This window comes from Scaptodrosophila lebanonensis, unplaced genomic scaffold (assembly GCF_003285725.1).
Source record: "Scaptodrosophila lebanonensis strain 11010-0011.00,11010-0021.00 unplaced genomic scaffold, SlebRS2 tig00000101-arrow-pilon, whole genome shotgun sequence".
NCBI lineage: Eukaryota > Metazoa > Arthropoda > Insecta > Diptera > Drosophilidae > Scaptodrosophila > Scaptodrosophila lebanonensis.
The window spans coordinates 2,424,062-2,444,689 of NW_022060569.1; the positions used below are offsets into that span (position 1 = coordinate 2,424,062).

General features: G+C 39.5%; 1 protein-coding gene across 4 annotated transcripts in view; it reads right to left on the minus strand.

Moving 5' to 3' along the window:
* Positions 1-18,787: 18,787 nt before the first annotated feature.
* LOC115628125 (DEAD-box helicase Dbp80-like) overlaps positions 18,788-20,628 on the minus strand; it is a 32,082-nt gene continuing 30,241 nt past the window's right edge. For all 4 annotated transcript variants that reach the window (XM_030524102.1, XM_030524105.1, XM_030524103.1 and 1 more), the window contains one exon: positions 18,788-18,988. In XM_030524102.1, the coding sequence (XP_030379962.1) occupies positions 18,849-18,988 (140 nt within the window). In that variant the 3' untranslated portion in view covers positions 18,788-18,848. The remainder of the gene's footprint in view (positions 18,989-20,628) is intronic.

Genomic DNA, 20,628 nt, shown 5'->3' on the forward strand with positions numbered 1-20,628 from the left:
ACCGAAAACCGAAAATAGCAGAGATAAATGACGCGCGCGAATAACTGTTTTATCTGCTGATGTTCGTTGCCCTCAAAAACGTCGCTTCATACGGCTGCTTATTGGCGGTACAGTAGGCACTATGAACTTATACTTTTGCACTTATGTACTTGAATATTTTTTGTGTACAATGAACTCAATTATGTACGCTTTTGTTTTTTAAAGCGATTAAGCAAGATTTTGTGGAATTATTAATCACGTCGGGGTCACCAAAATGTATAATCATAAGCTTTTTTATGATTCCAAATATGCGAAATTATGTTGGCGAAATAATTGCAAAATAAGCGAAAACGAAAGTGTTAAATTTAAAGAGGTTCACAAATGTTTATTTTGCATAGGTAGCGATCACCGACTACGATTTTGGGTGTTTTGCGCGATTTACAAGTTTATGCTGGTAGACGGAAAGCTAAGCTTCTCCGTACCAGATGCAATAACGAAAACGAACTTAACTTGCAGAGTTAGCGACAATAACTAGTACATATGTGGCAAATTTATGGCAAGCAACAAAAGGAAACGTTAAGTGCTCAGCTTGCTATGCAAAGCAAGTGACAAGAAAACGAGAACTTTGTATTGAGTTATTTACGTTACCTGTTAACTATGATGTGCTGCTGGTTTTGGCTGTTTTTGGCCGGATGACCAAACAGTGATTTTATTTTATTAAAGATTCCTTTAATTTAATTTATCACTAGCAGTTTCTGTGAAGAACGTAATTGTACTTCTCGCAATTTTTAGCACTGTGTACGTAAAATGTTGTAAATAACTTGACAAATTAGGAGTTTTTGGCGCAGCGATAGAATGCAAGCACAGCTGATTCAAGTTTTCGTTTAATTTGCACATAGCGATCGAGACCAGTCTGAATTAACGCTCCGTTAGCGCTTTGCGTACTTTTCGGCTGGGAGAGGGGGTGGTCGCAGTGAGTTGCCAATACCGAGCGCTGAGACTGCTGTTGTTGTAGTTGTCGTTGTCGAAGACACAGTTGTAAGCGAGGGCATTGTACTGGTCGTTGTTGCAATTCATTGGTAAGACAGTAGGTGTTTGGAGACGGGCACTGGGCACTCCATGACCCACTTTGCAATGTGCTGAGTGAGCATATTAACGCAGGGGACGAAGAGCGTTCTCTTTCCGATTTAGCTTGCAGTAATGCAGTTGTTGTTGGTACCGTTACATCGGGTGCGCGTATAGAAAAGTACGCATTGTTACGAAGTGACAAAAGTCGACGAGCCTGATTCTGGCTCATTTGTATATCTTCATTTTTATAAACTGTACCCAAAGGGTGAAAGGCTATACTAGTTTTGTGCGAATGTATGTAACACACAGAAGGAGGCCTGGCAGACCCCACAAAGTATATATATTCTTGATCAGGCTGACAAGCCGAGTCGATATAGCCATGTCCGTCTGTCCGTCCGTCTGTATGAGCGCAAGGATCTCAGAAGGTACAAGAGCTAGATTGACCAAACTTGGTAACCAAGTTCCCCTGAGCATCCCCCACTCCCCCGCAATTCGTGTTTTCTTATAATTTCCGCAATTCTTGGAATTTTGAAATAAATTTTGGTAGTTACATCCAGTTAGTGATTATGTGCCCGTGTGCCAAGTTTCATCATGATGGCTCAATTCTGAAGAAAGTTATAGCCATAAATAAAATCGCTGATCATGCGCTGCCGGCAGCGCTGCCCGCAGCTATTGTTGTTATTGCTGCTTTGGTTCAACTTTGTGCTGCATTCATACACGCATATAAACACGCATAGGCACGTGATGTAAATGTATGCTGTTAAAACTGAACATAAGCATGTATTCTAATTTAATTTAATTAATTAATAAATTTATTCAATTATTTTAATTTTCCTTTTTTGTGGAGAGTACAGGCTATTTTATTGTCGTGCTTGCTCGACTGTAGCGTTCTCTCTTGTTTTGTTCACAAAGTGTAGTTCATTTTTCTTAGTTCTTATCACAATATATGCAAGATAGGATATGTATTCCAATCAGTTTTAATATTAAAAGCTAACAATTTGTGAGTATTGGTATGTATAGTATATTCAAATGTGTGACAACTATTAAACTATTAAATAATTACAACTCGACGGTACAGCTCAATATGTAGATCAATTAAACTATGTACGTGCGACTTACGACTTGGCGACTGACCTTACTCGCTGCTCTTGATCTCCTCCGCGTTACTGCCAGTTCTGCCAACCGGTGTCACTCATAGATGCTAATGCCCCTATACCATCTCACATAATGATCAATTTACATGGGTCACACGAGCATAAGTGCCCATGCATACCCTGAGCGTCTTTTCGCGTATTAATTTGGTTAATTTGGCGTTAATTGCACTATATTTTTAACACACGGCGGAGAGAAATAAAAACACGTCCGACGTCTACGACGTTCACTACGACGTACTCTGAACTGAACATGTAATGACTTGCGTAATAACTTAGAAGTAATCTTGTACTTGTAACGATAGGATAAGATAATAAAATAAAATAAAATAAATACAAAAAATCAGCAAAGAAGCAGAGGATTTGGTATACTCAAGATACGGGAAGATGATGTGAAGCGTAGCCAGCGTGTACCTACGTCTCAAAAAACACACACGTCGGCAGAGCTCATTCTAGCCGTGGAGGAAGGACTTGCCGGTATGGCCTTAGTCAGGACCCCAGGATACCTGTAATACTAATGACAATCGATGTAATAATAATAACGATGAACGATAGTTTTAAGATAACTCTTTATATTTTATCGTATGAATCAATCGACTATGTAGCGTGTATGAAGCAGGGCGCACATTTAAATAAAGAAACTTTAATCCTAAATTTAACATGTAATCCTACTTTTTACAATACCGTCGGGGAACTGTAATGTACATAATGTATGATCCTTGGTGCAACACGTTGGCCGCCATTATCACCCTAATGATAATGCGGCGGTGGTGGTAATGATAACGTGTAATTGGTGTTGTTGTTGCACGATACAATGTCGATGGGTGGTGCTCCAGGTTGGCCCTTACTATATACTGCGTACTGCCGGGTCCATGGGCTATTTCTCTCCATCATCGACACTGGGGAGGGTAGGATGAGAGGGGTCGTGCACTATACACCGCTCTGTGGTTCGCTCGTCGGATGGGGTCGGGGATCTTTCTCCCTCCTACGCCTCTTAACACCATGACACATCGGCTTTGATAAGAAGAGAGATTACGCGGCGCTACGGAAAGTTATATGGAACTAGATGGAGTTGTCCATATCCTCGTGTGCACCCACCCAACCTTGGCAATTCGGGGAGGTAAATATTGTTAAGAATTGCCCCTAAACAGAGACTAGGCCGCTATGGTTGATCCTTCTGATATAATTTAGTCATGGTTGTGGTTTATGTCTTATGCAAATTTATTCTAATAACATGATGAGTTATTCAAACTTCAAAGAATTGTACAAAAATATAAGGCTGAAATTACGTCTTGTTTTGCCATGATATATGGATATAATATAAATAAGGAAAATATTATTCACTTAAATCATTCTTGCTTCAAATGTGCCACGAAAATAGATATATATGAGTCGACTTCAAAAATTGTCAAGACTTCATAAAATTTCAACTTACTTAAAAGTGTTACTCACAAGCAAATCCATCGACGTGTGCACGTTGGGCCCAAAGAAGACGCAGTTGGTGTTGCTGAGTGCTGTAGTTACTACTATATATAAAACAAAAATCGGTTAAAAAGGGAGTAGCTTATACTATTTCCGAGGCATATTAAATTGTGAGCAAGAGCACTAGGAATTACGTTAAGCTTTCATGGATCAAAATAAATCAAATTATGCTTAAACTCTAATAACAATAGTTAATTATGTATATATGATCTTTTAAAATTGGAAAAACAAAATTGATTTAAAGACTACATCACTTGGATGTTAGCAAAAAAAATACGAACAAAGAAAAGTAGTATATGAAACGCAAGAAAGTATATGAAAATTTAAGTAAGAATTATAATCAAAAGAAGAGAAAAAAGAGTAGTGCTCAATTCATTTGCACTGTGTATGAGAAAACCGAACGTGAGCGTAGGCTAGGCTCGTGGTGTCTCGCTTGCACTCGGTTGTCCAGCTCCCTCACGTTGCTTAGGGTAAGAAGTGCATGTTATGTGTATACATCTACACGTGGACTATGTCCGAATAACTGCAACTGGTGCCTGTACGAAATTAAATTATGTAATTCAGGCGAATTTTGGTAAGGAAAATATTACCACTATCTGTCTGGGACACTGCCGATAATATTTCCGATGTAATCATATGTGAAAGAGACGAGTCGCGGAAGGCCACAAGGTTTTTATCTTGGCACTTTCCTATGCTGAGTCTCGCACAAATATTTATGTATGTATATCCACTGCTGAGACTCCTGACTATACGAGGCAACGATGCGAAATTCAACCCAACGCCAGAGGTTTTCAGTCGTCGACGGTAGAGTTTCCGCAGTATTTTATATGTAATTTATGTAATTTTCACCATTAAAATATAACTTGCACTTTGCTTGTAGTATTGTTTCGTAGGAACGTCTGCGTCACTTGCCAGTTGAAATCAGAAAGAATGAACGACTGCGAAGCGTTTTGCAACGTACCTACTCTTTGCATTGTGAGAGAGAATTCTAACGGGATCTTTCCAGAAGCTGAATATTTCTACTCTAACTTCGAAAGAGAGAGGGAGAGCATTTGGGAACTTAAACGGTTGATGAATTGTCTAGGTTGCTTAGTTGCCTAAACATTAACCCCACAAATTCCTTGTCCACTACACCACAGGTAATGCCGCCAGTGGCCACACAAGTGGTCATTATCTGAAAAGAGGACAACAAATCATTTCCCTGCTTGGATATCCTTTAAATGGTAAACTCCAATTTTCTTTCCCTTTACATCAGCCAATTCATAATAAACAGGGCTCAATTTACGAGAAACTTTAGCCTTGTTAAAAGTTAAGTCTAGTTTGTGATTAAATTGTTTAGAGGCATTACTTTGTGAGAAATTGCGAGCACATACAACGTCACCAACCTTAAATTGGATTGCGCGGCTGCGCAAGTTATATACTTGTACTCTAGCATTGATCTCGTGCGATCTCGCAACTTTTACTTTGGCTTTATCACGGGCTATCTGCAATGCGTCTCGATATGCTAACCTGGTGTCATCACTAAGCATATTAAGTTTTCGTAGAAGACTGTAATCTTTGCCATTTAATATCATATTTTGGCCAAATGCCATGAAATAAGGTGAAAATCCTGTACTTGAGTGGATGCTGGATCTAATTGCACCACTTATTTCGTGTATATGTTGATCCCAATGCGTATGGTCTTTGCCAACATATGCTCGTATAGCTGCTAGTACAGACCTATTTAGACGCTCGCTTGCATTAGCTTGCTGTGAATAAATAGCCGTACAAACATGTTGCACCGAAAATCGAGTCAGAAAGGATTCAAAATAACCTGAACGAAATTGAGATCCGTTGTCGGTCAGTATTGACTCGGGCACACCGAAAGTATAAAAGACGGCGCTTTCCAAAAATTCACAAATTCTTGGAGCTGTACAGAGTTTCAGGGGACACAAAAAGTGAAACTTTGTGCAATGGTCAACGACTATTAATAATCCAATGTTACCGAGCTTTGAGCGGGGATAAGGTCCAAGAAGGTCAATATACAGTTTTTGAAATGGTCTGTCTGAAACTAATGGCTTACCCATAGGAGGTCTCAAAATCACGTTTGGACTTTTTGTTTGCCTACACACGTCACAATTGGAGATATACTCGCGGATTTGAGTGACCATGCGAGGCCAAAACAAATATCTTTTCAATTTTTCAACAGTTTTGCTTATGCCCCAATGTGCAGAACTTGGAGAATCATGCGCTTGCGAGAGAACTTCAGGAACTAGATCTGCGGGAACCCACAAGTTCCAAGAATCGTGTTTTTGATTCTCTTCACCTGAAGCGAATTTAGTTCGTTTGTAAACAAATCCATCTTCAACCTTGAGATCAGGCAATTTATCCTTATTCTCCTCAATCTGATTGATGAGTTTAAGATATTCTAATCCTCGAAAATGCGTCGACTCTAGATCTATTATGGGACCAATATAAGAAAATTCTTCCACTGAAGATTCATTTTGCCGTGACAGCGCGTCCGCAACGACATTATGCGTTCCTCTACGATGTTCAATAGAAATTGAGAAACCTTGCAAACTTATAGCCCATCGAGCTAATCTGCCTGCTAAATCTTTTTGGCTCATCAGCCATTGCAAAGAAGCGTGATCTGTCACAACCTTGAAGTCTTGCCCTTCAATGTAAGCGCGAAATTTCTTAATGCCTTTTATTACAGCCAAACATTCCAGTTCTGTAACACAATAGTTGCGTTGTGCTTTCGTCAACTTTGTCGACATGTAAGCAATGGGCATTTCGACTTCATCATCGCTCTTTTGTGCTAAAACGCAACCAAGACCAAATGAACTATCGTCACACAACAAGATAAATTGTATTTTCTTAGGCTCAGTCTTAACTTTCCCTTCACCGATGATAAAACCTAGATATTTTATTTCTTTCAAACAGAATTTTGATTTAGCTACGTTTATGGTTATATTAGCCTTTCTCAAACACAATGCAATCTCCTGTAACAACAGTAAGTGCGAATCGAAGTTATCTGAAAAAACTAAAAGATCGTCAAGGTAAACAAATACTCTGGTGCGGAGGTGTGGTGGTATACCCTGGTCCATTAAACGACACAATGTTTGTGGGGCGTTACATAGGCCAAATGGCATAACCTTATATTGGTACAGTGGTCGATTAGGTATTGTAAAAGCGGTATATTGACGAGAATTTTCTCCCAACGGTATCTGCCACAAAGCGTGTTTCATATCCAACCCTGTTATATAACGAGCGGACGGTAGGCGACTTAGAATTCCGTCAATATGAGGGAGAGGATAAGCGTCCTTACGCGTATATCTATTTACAATGCGAGAATCTAGACATAACCGGTATTTGTTCCCTTTCTTCACTAGGACACAATTGCTGCTCCAAGGACTCTGAGATGGTTCAATAATATCTAATGCTAACATTCTATCGACCTCATCGAACAGAATTTTCTCAACTGCCGGAGATACAGACCAATGTCTTTGTTTGATCGCTTTGGCATCGCCAACATCAATAGAATGTGAAGCTAAGCTAGTTCGACCAAGACCTTCGCGTTCATACGAGGGAAACATATCGATGACATCAGCCAAACGTTTTAGTTCCTCGTTCGAGAGTGATGGCAATATCGGAGACTCCTCTTCTGAACTAACTTCCTGTTCCTTGAGTCTGAAACTGCCGGATTTATTATTCGATCCAACAAAGCGAAGTCTCTCCAAAAATCAATACCAAGATAGACGTCCTGCTGCAGCGCTGGGATCAGATAAAATTGGAAAGGTTTAGTTATGTTGTTATAAGTAATCTGACAACTAAGCTTTCCTATGAGTGGACTAGAATTTCCACCTGCGGTTTTAACATGACCCGAACACTTGCGCGTTTTGGTATTTAAGAACAATTCTTGTGCTGCTTGACTGCCAATGCACCTAATAGTTGCGGCAGAGTCGAGCAAAGCCTGGTAAGGTTTTCCTTCAATATTAATTTCTGTGAACAGTCGGCTATCCTTACTAAGAATAATCGAGCTCACCAATTTCTTGCGGGTTGTACAAATTCTTTTCCATAGTTGTCTTATTCGATGCGTGGACCGCTTCGGCGTAGTAAAATCTCTAATTGAGATAACATTGCCGAATATACGTTCTCTAGCTTTAATATAATTTGTAAGTCTGGTATGAAAAGGTATGCTAACTGCTCTTGAGTTTGTATTCTTAGCAGTAGCTACGTCAGTTAATTGGCTATTTTCTTGTTTGTCATGGGATGCGCCTTTAAGATGGAAGCATCCCTCGGCCGGTGTTCCGGAGGATTACATTTAGTACACAGAGGTTTGAATACGTCCTTAATTCCACAGCCATAGCAAAAGATACGGCGAGGCTCGAGGCAATCCTCGAATCTATGCCCTAGTTGGTCACAATTCCAACACTTCTGCTATTTCTGGTTCAAAATCTGTCTCCTCAAGAGGTGAAAGTTCCGATACTTGACGGCGGGAAACATTTTGTGGTCTCCATGAAGAATTACGGGTATCCAAATAAAATTGCTCGTGTTTACGAATCTCTTCATGTGCTAAAGTGCTAATACGCATGTGCAAGAACTCATGACGAAGGGACATTTTAGCATTGTCAATCAAAAGCTTAACTAATTCTTGTTCGGTGATACTGCGACGAAGTCTATTTGCGAGCTCTTCTAAAGCAACTTGATAGCTATCGAAAGGCTCATTCTCTCCTTGCCGACGCTTAGAGATTTTTAGCCAAATCTCTACATAAGTATCAACTACTTCATATTTGTTCCGAAAAGCCTCACAGAAGGTATTCCAAGTAAACTGTGGGTTTTTCTTGTGGAAGTGCCAGAACCAGTCTGACGCTTTGCCAGCCAAAAGTAAATACAAGTGATCGCAAACAAGTTGAAAATCACTTCCAAGATTCTGGGCGGTCAGAGCGCGTACTCGATAAATAAATTTGGTAGCCGATAGATCCTCTCTCGACCCATCAAACTTCAATGCCAGCCTTGAATAATACTGCCTACTTTCTCTGGACGAATAGAGGATGTAGACCTAGTGGTGTAATTTATGTTAACCGGAATTGGTTCTTGGGGCAAATGGTCCGATACAGGCGAAAGATTTTGGTTGTTACTGTTGACATGCGCTGAGTTTGTTCTATGTTGAGGAATACCTAATTCGTTTCTACCAATCTGAAGCGAAGCTAATTGGGATTGCAAAGTCAAATTAATCTGTGCAGTCAGCTTCTCTAGCATCGATTGTTGCTGATTCTGTATTTCAGAAGCGATTAAGTCACGAATTTCGTAGTTAGGTTCCGGTGTCTTTCTGATTTGGTGGTGTGTATTGCTGCCTTGAGCACGACTATGGGAACGTGTAGTCATACCTCTTCTAGGCGTAACTCCTCTACTTCTCGAATGCTGTCCTCTAGTTGGACCAGAAGCAAGCCTGTTTGAGACGTTGTTAAGGTCTCCACCATGTTCGCTTAACCGATCTACATTTTGCATTTCTGCGTCACGAAGTCCCGTTTCTAAAGTGGTGTTTAAATAGGACAGAGACTCAATTGTTACGCTACGATGGCAACTAGGACAAAAAGGTGAAACTCCTAAGTGGTCGATAAGACAACGCTTATGAAAGTGATGATTGCAGAGTGTTATTGCTAAAACTTGGTCTTGTGTCATCGAATCGCCACAAAGGCAACAGTTTTGGGGCTGCTCAACTAGTGCAGCTGCGATATTTTCATTACTGTGTTGTAATGGCATTGTAAAATATATAAACTTTAATTTTCAGACATAAACCGTACATGAACTAATGTATATTTCCAGGACCAACTAAATTATCCTACTTATCAATCTATTGAAATTAAATGTCTATTGTAGGGTCTCGCTTCCGTAACTTGTTAATAACTGGTCAGGATTCAAATATTATCTAAACCCTGCGTAAGTCCAAAGCTCTCAACAAGAAATTAGGCTTGATCCGATTCGAAGCTTATTATTACGTCCTCTACAGCTGGTCGATCTGAACCCCTGAATGGTTCAATATCGCAAAGTCCAAGCGTAGAGAGCGAGGTATTCTGCTTCTAAAAATTAAAATCCAAAACAGTAAACAAGTATCTAAGGTTCCCAAATGTGAATGTGTTGGGGAGCAATTCTAGTCTGGTCGGCCAATCCAAAATAAAATGAATTGCAGCCGCTAAGTCCGAGACTCGAGTTCTCACTCCAAAGCAACCACTGAGATTCCTTAACCACAAGTTATAATGCAAAACAAAATTTGAGAAAAGGATGGATAATCAGAGCTGTTCGCGAGGCAACAACAGAATCGAACTACCGACTGTCTATCACTATGTAATTCCTATCTGTTCGGGGACCCACTTTGTCGGGACTCCTACTATGTAAGGTAATCCTATCTGTTGTGGCCCCACGTTGGGCGCCATTTCTTTTGTAATATCCTATCTGTTGCGGCCCCACGTTGGTAATCCTATCTGTTGCGGCCCCACGTTGGGCGCCATTTCTTTGTAATGTACATAATGTATGATCCTTGGTGCAACACGTTGGCCGCCATTATCACCCTAATGATAATGCGGCGGTGGTGGTAATGATAACGTGTAATTGGTGTTGTTGTTGCACGATACAATGTCGATGGGTGGTGCTCCAGGTTGGCCCTTACTATATACTGCGTACTGCCAGGTCCATGGGCTATTTCTCTCCATCATCGACACTGGGGAGGGTAGGATGAGAGGGGTCCTGCACTATACACCGCTCTGTGGTTCGCTCGTCGGATGGGGTCGGGGATCTTTCTCCCTCCTACGCCTCTTAATACACTGGTGAACTAAGAAAAATAAGTGCACGGGAACTGAATCTACTCAAAACGAAACTTATCAATACAAGAAAACAATCAAAGCAAACTCAAAGTAAGCTGCGGTCTCAAGGAACCAGTCCTATTGATCGATGACCCATCGGCTTTGATAAGAAGAGAGATTACGCGGCGCTACGGAAAGTTATATGGAACTAGATGGAGTTGTCCATATCCTCGTGTGCACCCACCCAACCTTGGCAATTCGGGGAGGTAAATATTGTTAAGAATTGCCCCTAAACAGAGACTAGGCCGCTATGGTTGATCCTTCTGATATAATTTAGTCATAGTTGTGGTTTATGTCTTATGCAAATTTATTCTAATAACATGATGAGTTATTCAAACTTCAAAGAATTGTACAAAAATATAAGGCTGAAATTACGTCTTGTTTTGCCATGATATATGGATATAATATAAATAAGGAAAATATTATTCACTTAAATCATTCTTGCTTCAAATGTGCCACGAAAATAGATATATATGAGTCGACTTCAAAAATTGTCAAGACTTCATAAAATTTCAACTTACTTAAAAGTGTTACTCACAAGCAAATCCATCGACGTGCGCAGGTCTTGAATTTATGTATGTACATATATGTAAGAAGTGCAGGTTATGTGTATACATCTACACGTGGACTATGTCCGAATAACTGCAACTGGTGCCTGTACGAAATTAAATTATGTAATTCAGGCGAATTTTGGGAAGGAAAATATTACCACTATCTGTCATAATATGCCGATAATATTTCCGATGCTGAATATTTCTACTCTAACTTCGAAAGAGAGAGGGAGAGCATTTGGGAACTTAAACGGTTGTTGAATTGTCTAGGGTTGCTTAGTTGCCTAAACATTAACCCAACAAATTCCTTGTCCACTACAGAACAAGGTCTCTGGACTAAGAACTCCAAACTTCAGCATACTTCCGACAACACAAAGTAGGACAGGAACAACACCCTCGTGAGGAACGGTATATAGTCGTAGGCGATTGAGGCCGACGAGGGTAAGCCAATGCTTCTAACCTCCACCGGAAGAGCAACGTAGACTAGCTGAAAATGCAACCGTAAAAACCCAGCCCCTGATAGTCGGGACCGACGCCAACGTCCACGACACGGTATGGGGCAGCCCAGATACCAATGACTAGCTGCACAGACGACACAGGAAGCAACATGGTTGAAGATTGGGTGGGTCTTGGAGTCATACAGGAGTTACAAGTCCGCCGGACCAAAGATGAAAAGTCCAGCTATCGACCAAAGATGAAGTAACTCGATGGCATGTCTGAAGTTTGGCCATATTCTAGTAACCTGGTAGACGGGACGGGTCATATTTTTGACCAAAGCAGGCATATGCAGCCTCGTGCATCCAAAAAATTACAGGCCCATAAGCCTTACCTCATCCTCTACCACAAGACAAGATATACTTAGATGGGTAACAGGTGTAGGACGCAGCAACGCAGACAAAACAGGGCTCATTCTCTTTACGAAGACATACAATGTACCACGATGGAGCCCGACGAGAGTGAACGGAACTCCGCTTGCCCCTAAAAAGGAAGTACAGTACCTCGGCACAGTATTGGACAGCAAACTAACTTGGAGGGCTAATGTTGAAGAGTGAAGAAAGCAACAAATGCACTCTATGCATCGCAAAAGATGCTGGGTAGCACCTGGTGCCTCCTTACTAACACTGACACATTGGATCTTCATATAAGTGATCCGTCCAATACTACTATACGGGGTACTGATATGGTGGCACGCAACAGAAAGGTATATATATAGAGTCGTGTGTTTTCCAGGAGCGCTGAGATCCACCCCGACCAAAGCCTTAGAGATTCTATTCGGAGTCACTTCGCTAGAAACCCCGCGCTCATGCTTGCGAAAAAGACTGCACAAAGACTCTGCGCAACAGGTATTTTCGACCTGTAAGGCTATGGACACAGCTCGATTGGCAGGGAGCTTCACAGTATCACGGACTACATTGCTCCACAAGCAACATTCAGGCACGCGCCAACATCTATGGGACCACAGGACTGGCTCGAAGAACTGAACCAATAATTTTCCCAAATAAAAATTATCATTATATCATCCATATAGTATTTCTGAAGAAAAATATTTTGCATCCTATGTAACTATTATTAAATTAGCAAATTACTAAATTTATACATAAAACAAGCATAGAAAACCACCAAGCAATGGAGATGCCTCCTTGGCTCAAAAAGAAAATTAAATTTTTTGAACATCACATTTTGCTGAACTAAGTCTAAGTCTTATTTTGTGATTTAAACGAAAGTAAAAAATAAAATTTATAATTCACGCAATTTTTGTTTCAAATAAGTACCACATAACTGTGTATTAATTAAACAAACTTGGCGAAAATTGTATGTCACCGATTGGGCAAGTCTAGCGAAAATGTGAATGGTCATAAACTGTCATTTGAATATACAATACGGACCAGGGAAACAAAATGTAAGTTTATTTTTGTAATTTCTGAATTCAATTGCAAATGCAAATTTTTGCAAAACAGGAAGCAATTTTTGTAAAATTTATGGAAGTAAGCCCCGCAACTGCTCAAAACACCAAATGATGTTATAAAAAATGTAAAATAAAATGAATTTTTAATAAGCAACATTCTTCTTAAACATTTGTGTTCTATTTTTTCAACAATTAATTGGCATTTTCGCAAATATATTTTTTTTTATTTAACTTAGTACGTTACAGAATTTAAACACAATTAGTCAAATGTAATCGTCGACAGTCAGCTTTTGGTGACAGCTTTCGAAGTTCTGTGGCATGAAGCATTTTTGTTTGTCTACATTTTACCGTACAAAATATGTAAAAGCTCAAAGCGCGGTTTGTCGCGTACAGTAAATTTAGTTTTAGTTTGGTTAGCAGCGGGAACGAATACTATTTTTAAGCGCGCCGAAAACTCTGCGATTAAAGGAATTCTGTAACCATGTGCTTTTAGTTAGGAAAAATTACGTAATTATTTCTGGAATTAAAGATGGAGTTAATGGAAAGTTGATTGCTTGTTTCGCCTGCTCTAAAAAGTAGCTGCCGCCTGGCCCCAAACTCAACATGTATGTTGAGCTATACACACCCTTGATCAAACAAGATAGAATGCTACAGTCGAGCAAGCCCGACAGTAAAATAGCCTGTACTCTCCACAAAAAAGAAAAATTAAAAAAAATTAAATTATTAAAAAAAATGAATGAATTAATTAAATTAAATTAGAACACATGTTTATGTTCAGTTTTAACAGCATACATTTACATCACGTACCTATGCGTGTTTATATGCGTGTATGTATGCAGCACAAAGTTGAACCAAAGCAGCAACAACAACAACAGCTGCGGGCAGCGCTGCCGACAGAGCTGCAGGCAGCGCATGAGCAGCGATTTTACTAACTGGATGTACCTCCCAAAATTTATTTCAAAATTCCGAGAATTACGGAAGTTATAAGAAAAACCACGAATTGCCGGGGAGTGGGGGGGGGGGGGGGGGGGTGCATCGAAAAAAAAGTCAAACTCGTACTTTCTCGGTCTTAGGAGAATATGGAAACCAAGTTTGGTTATTCTAGCTCTTACACCTTCTGAGATCCTTGCGTTCATACGGACAGACGGACGGACGGACAAGCCTATATCCACTCGGCTTCTCATCCTGATCAAGAATATATATACTTTGTGGGGTCTGCCACGCCTCCTTCTGTGTGTTACATACATGCGCACAAAACTAGTATAGCCTTTCATCCTTTGGTTACAGGCTATAAAAACAAAAAAAAAAAGATTCTCTTATTGTTTTCCTCTGTACACAAAATGTACAAGAGTATATTATGTTTGTGGGAGCTGAAAATGTAACAGGCAGAAAGAGGCGTGGCAGACCCAGATGCGCTGTGTTTACGTTGTGCAAGTTTGTTTTATTTTTTTGATTACCCCCCCCCCCCCCCCCCCCCACTACCACCCTATGGGGATTTTCCCGATTTTCGTATAATCGCCTATATCTTGGAGACTACAAGACCTACGGACACAACATTTTAGTCCAAGATGCCTTATGTGAATACGCAGAAAATGTGTATTTTGGAATTTCCCTCCCTCCCCCCTCTCCCCCGCAAATAGTGATTTTACCTAATTTCTGGAACTTCGAACTCAAATTGCGCAAATACCGTCGGCTAGAGTTGCTTTTAAATTAATGCAACGAAAATGTTTAAGAAGTGAATCTGAACCCTTTGCAAATTCAGATACCACGTAAGTGTTCACTTTTTATTTCTGGATATTATAAACAAGGTATACTTACAGCTTTCGCTATAATTATCGAGTCGATACAGACTTTCGCGGTGATTTTTAATCATCAAGGACGCAATTCCGCCTTCCTTCATATCGCCAATTTTGCAATTGGGCATTGCACTTCGATTTCTCGGCGTTGGCTCTTTCCAAGGAGTTATCGGTTATTTGCCCAATATTTATCAATTTAGAACGGAGAACATTATGCGGGCAACAGCTCATTTTTTAATAAGTATGGGATCCCAGGAGTTATTGGGTGCATCGATGGAGCTCACGTGAAAATTATTAAGCCTCACCAAAACGATTTCCAGTTTTTAAGCCAGAAAGGCTTTTTTAGTATTAATGCAATGGTGGTAAGTGCGATTGTCGGTAATACTGCTTTGAATTTTCTTCCAGAATGCAATTATTTTTGCTAAATATTTATCACATTACATGTTGAAATTAAAAAAAAAAAAAAAGATAAAAAAACGATATACAGTGAAAACTCCATTATGGACACCTCTTTTATCCAGACATTCTTTTCGGGGGATACTTTTTCTAAAACATTCGATCGGTGTATAAAGTACTTCAGTATCCCCTTAAGCGGACACTCCCCTTGGGAGAGTTTTTGTCCCAGGACAAAAATTAGCTGACCGTGAATGTCCGGCAGAGAGTGTTCACTGTAGTTTAAGCTCGAAAAAAGTAAATTGTTTAATTCCAAGCCATAAACCATGTATAAAATTTGGGGTTATTACTAATATTTGGTAGAGCCACCATGATTTTTGAAAGATTCTATGCTTGGACGACGGATAGATTCTGCTAGTTTGGCCAAAATGTTGGGAGATGAATACCATACCATGCGGTCTGCACTTTTTGCCATAAATCGTCTGTTTTTGGAATTTAGCCCAAAAAGATTCCCCCATAGGTGTCTATGGGATTTAGGTCGGAACATTGAGAAATCCATTCCATCAAAGAACCTTTGATTTCATGGAACCTTGTTTTTGCAAGCTGCAATGTGTGACGGATCATTAGGGTCATTATCTTGAAAAAAGTCCAACATTACCAGCATTTCTTTGATAGGGCAGATTTCGTCCTTAAACCAAAAATTGGATCAACACCCAAACGATGACCCACCCCCGTAGCATTATGTTGACACCCCCATCCTTAATAGTTTTTATAGTGTACTAGCAGGTATTGCCCGTCTTAACCCGGCTCAATATGTTTCCAATTGTATTTATTTTGTGTGTGCATAACCTACCCATATGTTTTCACCTTAAAGGTTACCAGTAGGAAGGCATTTAAGGTATTTAAATGAACATTTTCTGTTCTTGACAAAAAATTGTTCAGTAGTCCGTTACATTTTTGTTCTTGACAAACTATTTCGTTAAACGAACATGCACAAATTCCGTCCGTCCGTATGAACGCAAGGATCTCAGAAAGTATAAGAGCTAGAATAACCAAACTTGGTTTCCATATTCTCCTAAGACCGAGAAAGTACGAGTTTGAGTTTTTTTTCGATGCACCCCCCCCCCCCCCCACTCCCACGCAATTCGTGTTTTTTCTTATAACTTCCGTAATTCTCGGAATTTTGAAATCAATTTTAGTAAGTACATCCAGTTAGTACTAATGTGTCCGTGTGCCAAATTTCATCATGATAATTTAATTAATTAATTCATTCATTCATTTTTATACCCTGTACCCGTAGGGTAAAAAGGGTATATTAGGTTTGTGCAAAGTATGTAACATACAGAAGGAAGCATCTCCGACCCCATAAAGTATATATATTCTTGATCAGCATGACGAGAGAAATCGATCTAGACATGTCCGTCCGTCTGTCCGTCCGTCTGTCCGTCTGTCCGTCCGTCTTGATGAACGCGAGGATCTCAGAAACTATAAAAGCTAGAATAACCAAAGTTGGCATCCGATTCTCCTAGGTCCGAGTAAGGACGAGTTTATTTTATTTTTTTTAATTTTCCCCCACTTCCCCCGCTACAGAATTTCGTCAATAGCGTCCACATTTCAAATGCTACCTAAACCAAACTTTGCACACATAATTTATATAAAATTGTCTACTGTTGTTCAAAATTTTATTCAATTCGGTCAATTCTAAATAAAGTTATTAGCAAAAAAAATTCTCGCCAGTACAACCCCCCCAAACTGCAGCAACAAGTTCGCTCTTCTTCTTCCTCTTTTTGGGCGCATATAACTCAGTGACGAAAGTTTACCTGGGTACAGGGTATTACACTGTAGGGCTTGCTCGACTGTAGCGTTCTCTCTTGTTTTAAATAATTTAATTTTTTTTAATTTTTATTGCCTGTACCCAAAGGGTGAAAGGCTATACTAGTTTTGTGCGCATGTATGTAACACACAGAAGGAGGCGTGACAGACCCCACAAAGTATATATATTCTTGATCAGGATGAGAAGACGAGTCGATATAGCCATGTCCGTCTGTCCGTCTGACCGTCTGTCCGTCTGTCTGTATGAGCGCAAGGATCTCAGTAACTACAAGAGCTAGGATAACCAAAATTGGTATCAAGGTTCCTATAAGCCCTAGGCAGAACGAGTTTGTTTATTTTTTCTGATACACCCCCCCACTCCCCCGCAATTCGTATTTTTTCTTATAACTTCCGTAATTCTCGGAATTTTAAAATCAATTTTGGTAGGTACATCCAGTTAGTACTAATGTGTCCGTGTGCCAAATTGATAGGTCAATTCTGAAGAAAGTTATAGCCATAAGTAAAATCGCTGCTCATGCGCTGCCCGCAGCTTTTGTTGTTGTTGTTGCTTTTGTTCAACTTTGTGCTGCATACATACACGCATATAAACACGCATAGGTACGTGATGTAAATGTATGCTGTTTAAACTGAACATAAACATGTATTCTAATTTAATTTAATTAATTACTTTAATTAATTCATTCATTCATTTTTTTTAATAATTTAATTTTTTTTTAATTTTTTTTTTTTAATTTTTCCTTTTTGTGGAGAGTACAGGTTATTTTACTGTCGGGCTTGCTCAACTGTAGCGTTCTTTCTTGTTTCTTTTTTGTGGAGAGTACAGGCTATTTTACTGTCGGACTTGCTCGACCGTAGCGTTCTGTCTTGTTTTTCTTAACTCTGCTGCTTGAACAGCCCCACAATCGCGATGATTTCTGCGCCTCTGTGGACGATTTGTACGCCTCCTTAGCTCCTTCGCTATGCCTTTCAACGCAGATGTTTTCTCTGAAACAAGCACTTCCAGCGGCCTCGCTGCCGCGAATGGCCGAAATCTGCCTTCGGCTTCTCGGGTGTTGTTTTGTTGACTGTGTTCAGTCCTTCCACAACTTTAAATAAATATGCGTTAATTACAGAAGTATGAATTGCTGTATGTGGATAATGTACTTACTCGTCGCCATTCTTCGACAATCTTTCACGGAGGGCCATTTGCATTTAAATTTGCTTTAAGCGCCTCCCAAGAGCGGCAACAGCCACCCTATCGCCGCACGTATATCCATAAACTGCACGAAGATTGAGTCTTGTTCGGGCGATCTGTGTTCCCCTGAAAAAAAGGATTTCCACTTGAATTCAGAAATTATAAAAATGTACTTACATTTTTTTTCGATGCTCCGTATTGTACATTCTAAATGGCAGTTTTATTACCACTCACATTTTCGCTAACAAACAAACCTGCCGACTCGGCGACACACAAATTTCTATAAGTTTGTTTGTTGTTTTGAAAGCTGTGTTCAAAGTTCTAGTGTTTAAAGTCGCCATTTAGTAATTTCAGTTTATTTATAAAAACTAAACTTTATATTGCTATGATTTTTTAAATCAAAACTCCTGGCCAAACAGACGAGATTTGAAAACATCTAAAAAAATTTCCCTGGCACCAAGATTTGGTTTTAGGGCGAAATTTGAGAGAAAGAGATTTCTGTGGCACGCCCGATGATAAATCTACAACAACTTTTACGTTCAGTTACGTGCGTTTGTAGCATTCAAAATTATCTCCATTGCCAATAAAATAACACAATTTTGTATAGGGCTATTTTTATTCACTTAATAAATTTAGAAAAAGCGTAATCGAACTGATTATAACAACGATGAAATTAATTTCCTATCTTTTCAATATCGTCAGCGTTTTCAGTATTTAGATATTGGATTTCCTTTTTAAAGTGTTTTTCAACAGTTCGACATACTGCCATAGATCGTTCGCTATCGATGAGATTAATTGCAATTCCGGACTTTCCTGAAAGTAATAAACGAGAATAAACGAGAAATCAATTTTTATGTCCTTCGCGAACATTGGAAGGGGGATGGGAGGGAAATTTCAACGTATTCACAAAAGGCATCTTAGACTAAAATTAGGTGTTCCTACGCCTTATAGTCTCCGAGGCAATTATACGAACGGTGTTACAGAAAACCCCCATTATTGGGGGAGTGGGGGGGGGGGGGAGATCGACTCGTCTTATCATGCTGATCAAGAATATATGTATATACTATGTGGGGTCTGGCTGTTACATTTTTCAGCTCGCGCAAACCTAAAGAATACTCTTCTACATTTCAGAGTATAAAAAGTCACTTAAACTGTCGTTGTTCTTGGTAAAATCAACCGACCGGAAAAGACTTTAAAGTTTCAGCTCAAAAACTATGTCTCACAAATCATAAACAAATTAATTTGAGTAAAGAGGACTTGAAGAAGCGTAAGCTTGACTGGAATATTCTACCCCTGTAAAATAAATATACATATGTGCAATGTATAAAATGACGTTTAAGCCAAAACATAATATAACATAACCATTGTGCTCCTTTACCATTTACCACACTCCATGGCATAGAATTCATCAATTTGTGCCCACTCTTCTATAATTGAATTTTGAAGCTGCTTTTGAGTGTCATACTGCTTGGAATATATAAATGCCCTACATATTCTCTATAGGATTCAGGGTTGGACTCAACACTGGCCACTGTATTAACGGTATGTTCCTGGTCCGTTGTGTTGCTAAAATATCCACCGATCGTAATGAAATTGCTCTCAAATGATATGAACTCCCTATCCAACAGTTCTATATACTTTTCGGTGTTCATTTTACTCGGGACATAGCGTATTTGGGACTTGCTTTTTGAGCTAAAGGTAGCCCATACCATTAGCGATGCTCCCCATGGTTGCGCTTGTAGCAGGTCTGCCTGGGTTTCGAATATCCCTCCAATATTTGTGGTTACCATCAGGACCATCCAAGCTTAACTTTTTTTCATCGCTAAAAATGACATCTTATATTCTTCCTTCTAAAATCGGTACTTATTGAAGAATGCCATACGTGCATCTTTGTCGGATATGTCCTGTAGTCCGCTCATCTATGGCCGCAATTAAACCACTCCGCTTGGCAACATCATAATTATCTGAATCTTTTGAAAATTTTGCTACTGTATTGCGATACCGATTTATGGCAGATGCTATTTGTCCAATTTGTATACCAGCATCGCTCATTGCCCGTATCCGGTACTTTTTTATACTATAGTTGTACTTGCATAAGGAAATTAAAATTATTTGTTTACTTTAACGCAGACAGAAGGCAAATAAGTCGTTTTGCACATATAATTATTTTTAATCGAATTCTCGACTTCTATGGTTTATCAGTATGTACAAAATACTTAAAAGAAAAAAACTATTTTATAATGAGAAACACAGAAAACCGGGGATACGGGATAGGCAATCATCGCCATAAACTTGTTCCATCAATTGAAACGTTTCGGTAAAAGTTTTACCAATTTTAAAACAAAATTTAATGTTGGCTCTTTGTTCGAAGCTCATTTTCGCACCGATAACACAAACATACTGACACTTAAAACGCAATAACTTCACTTCCAATCGATGAAATGTCATGAAAT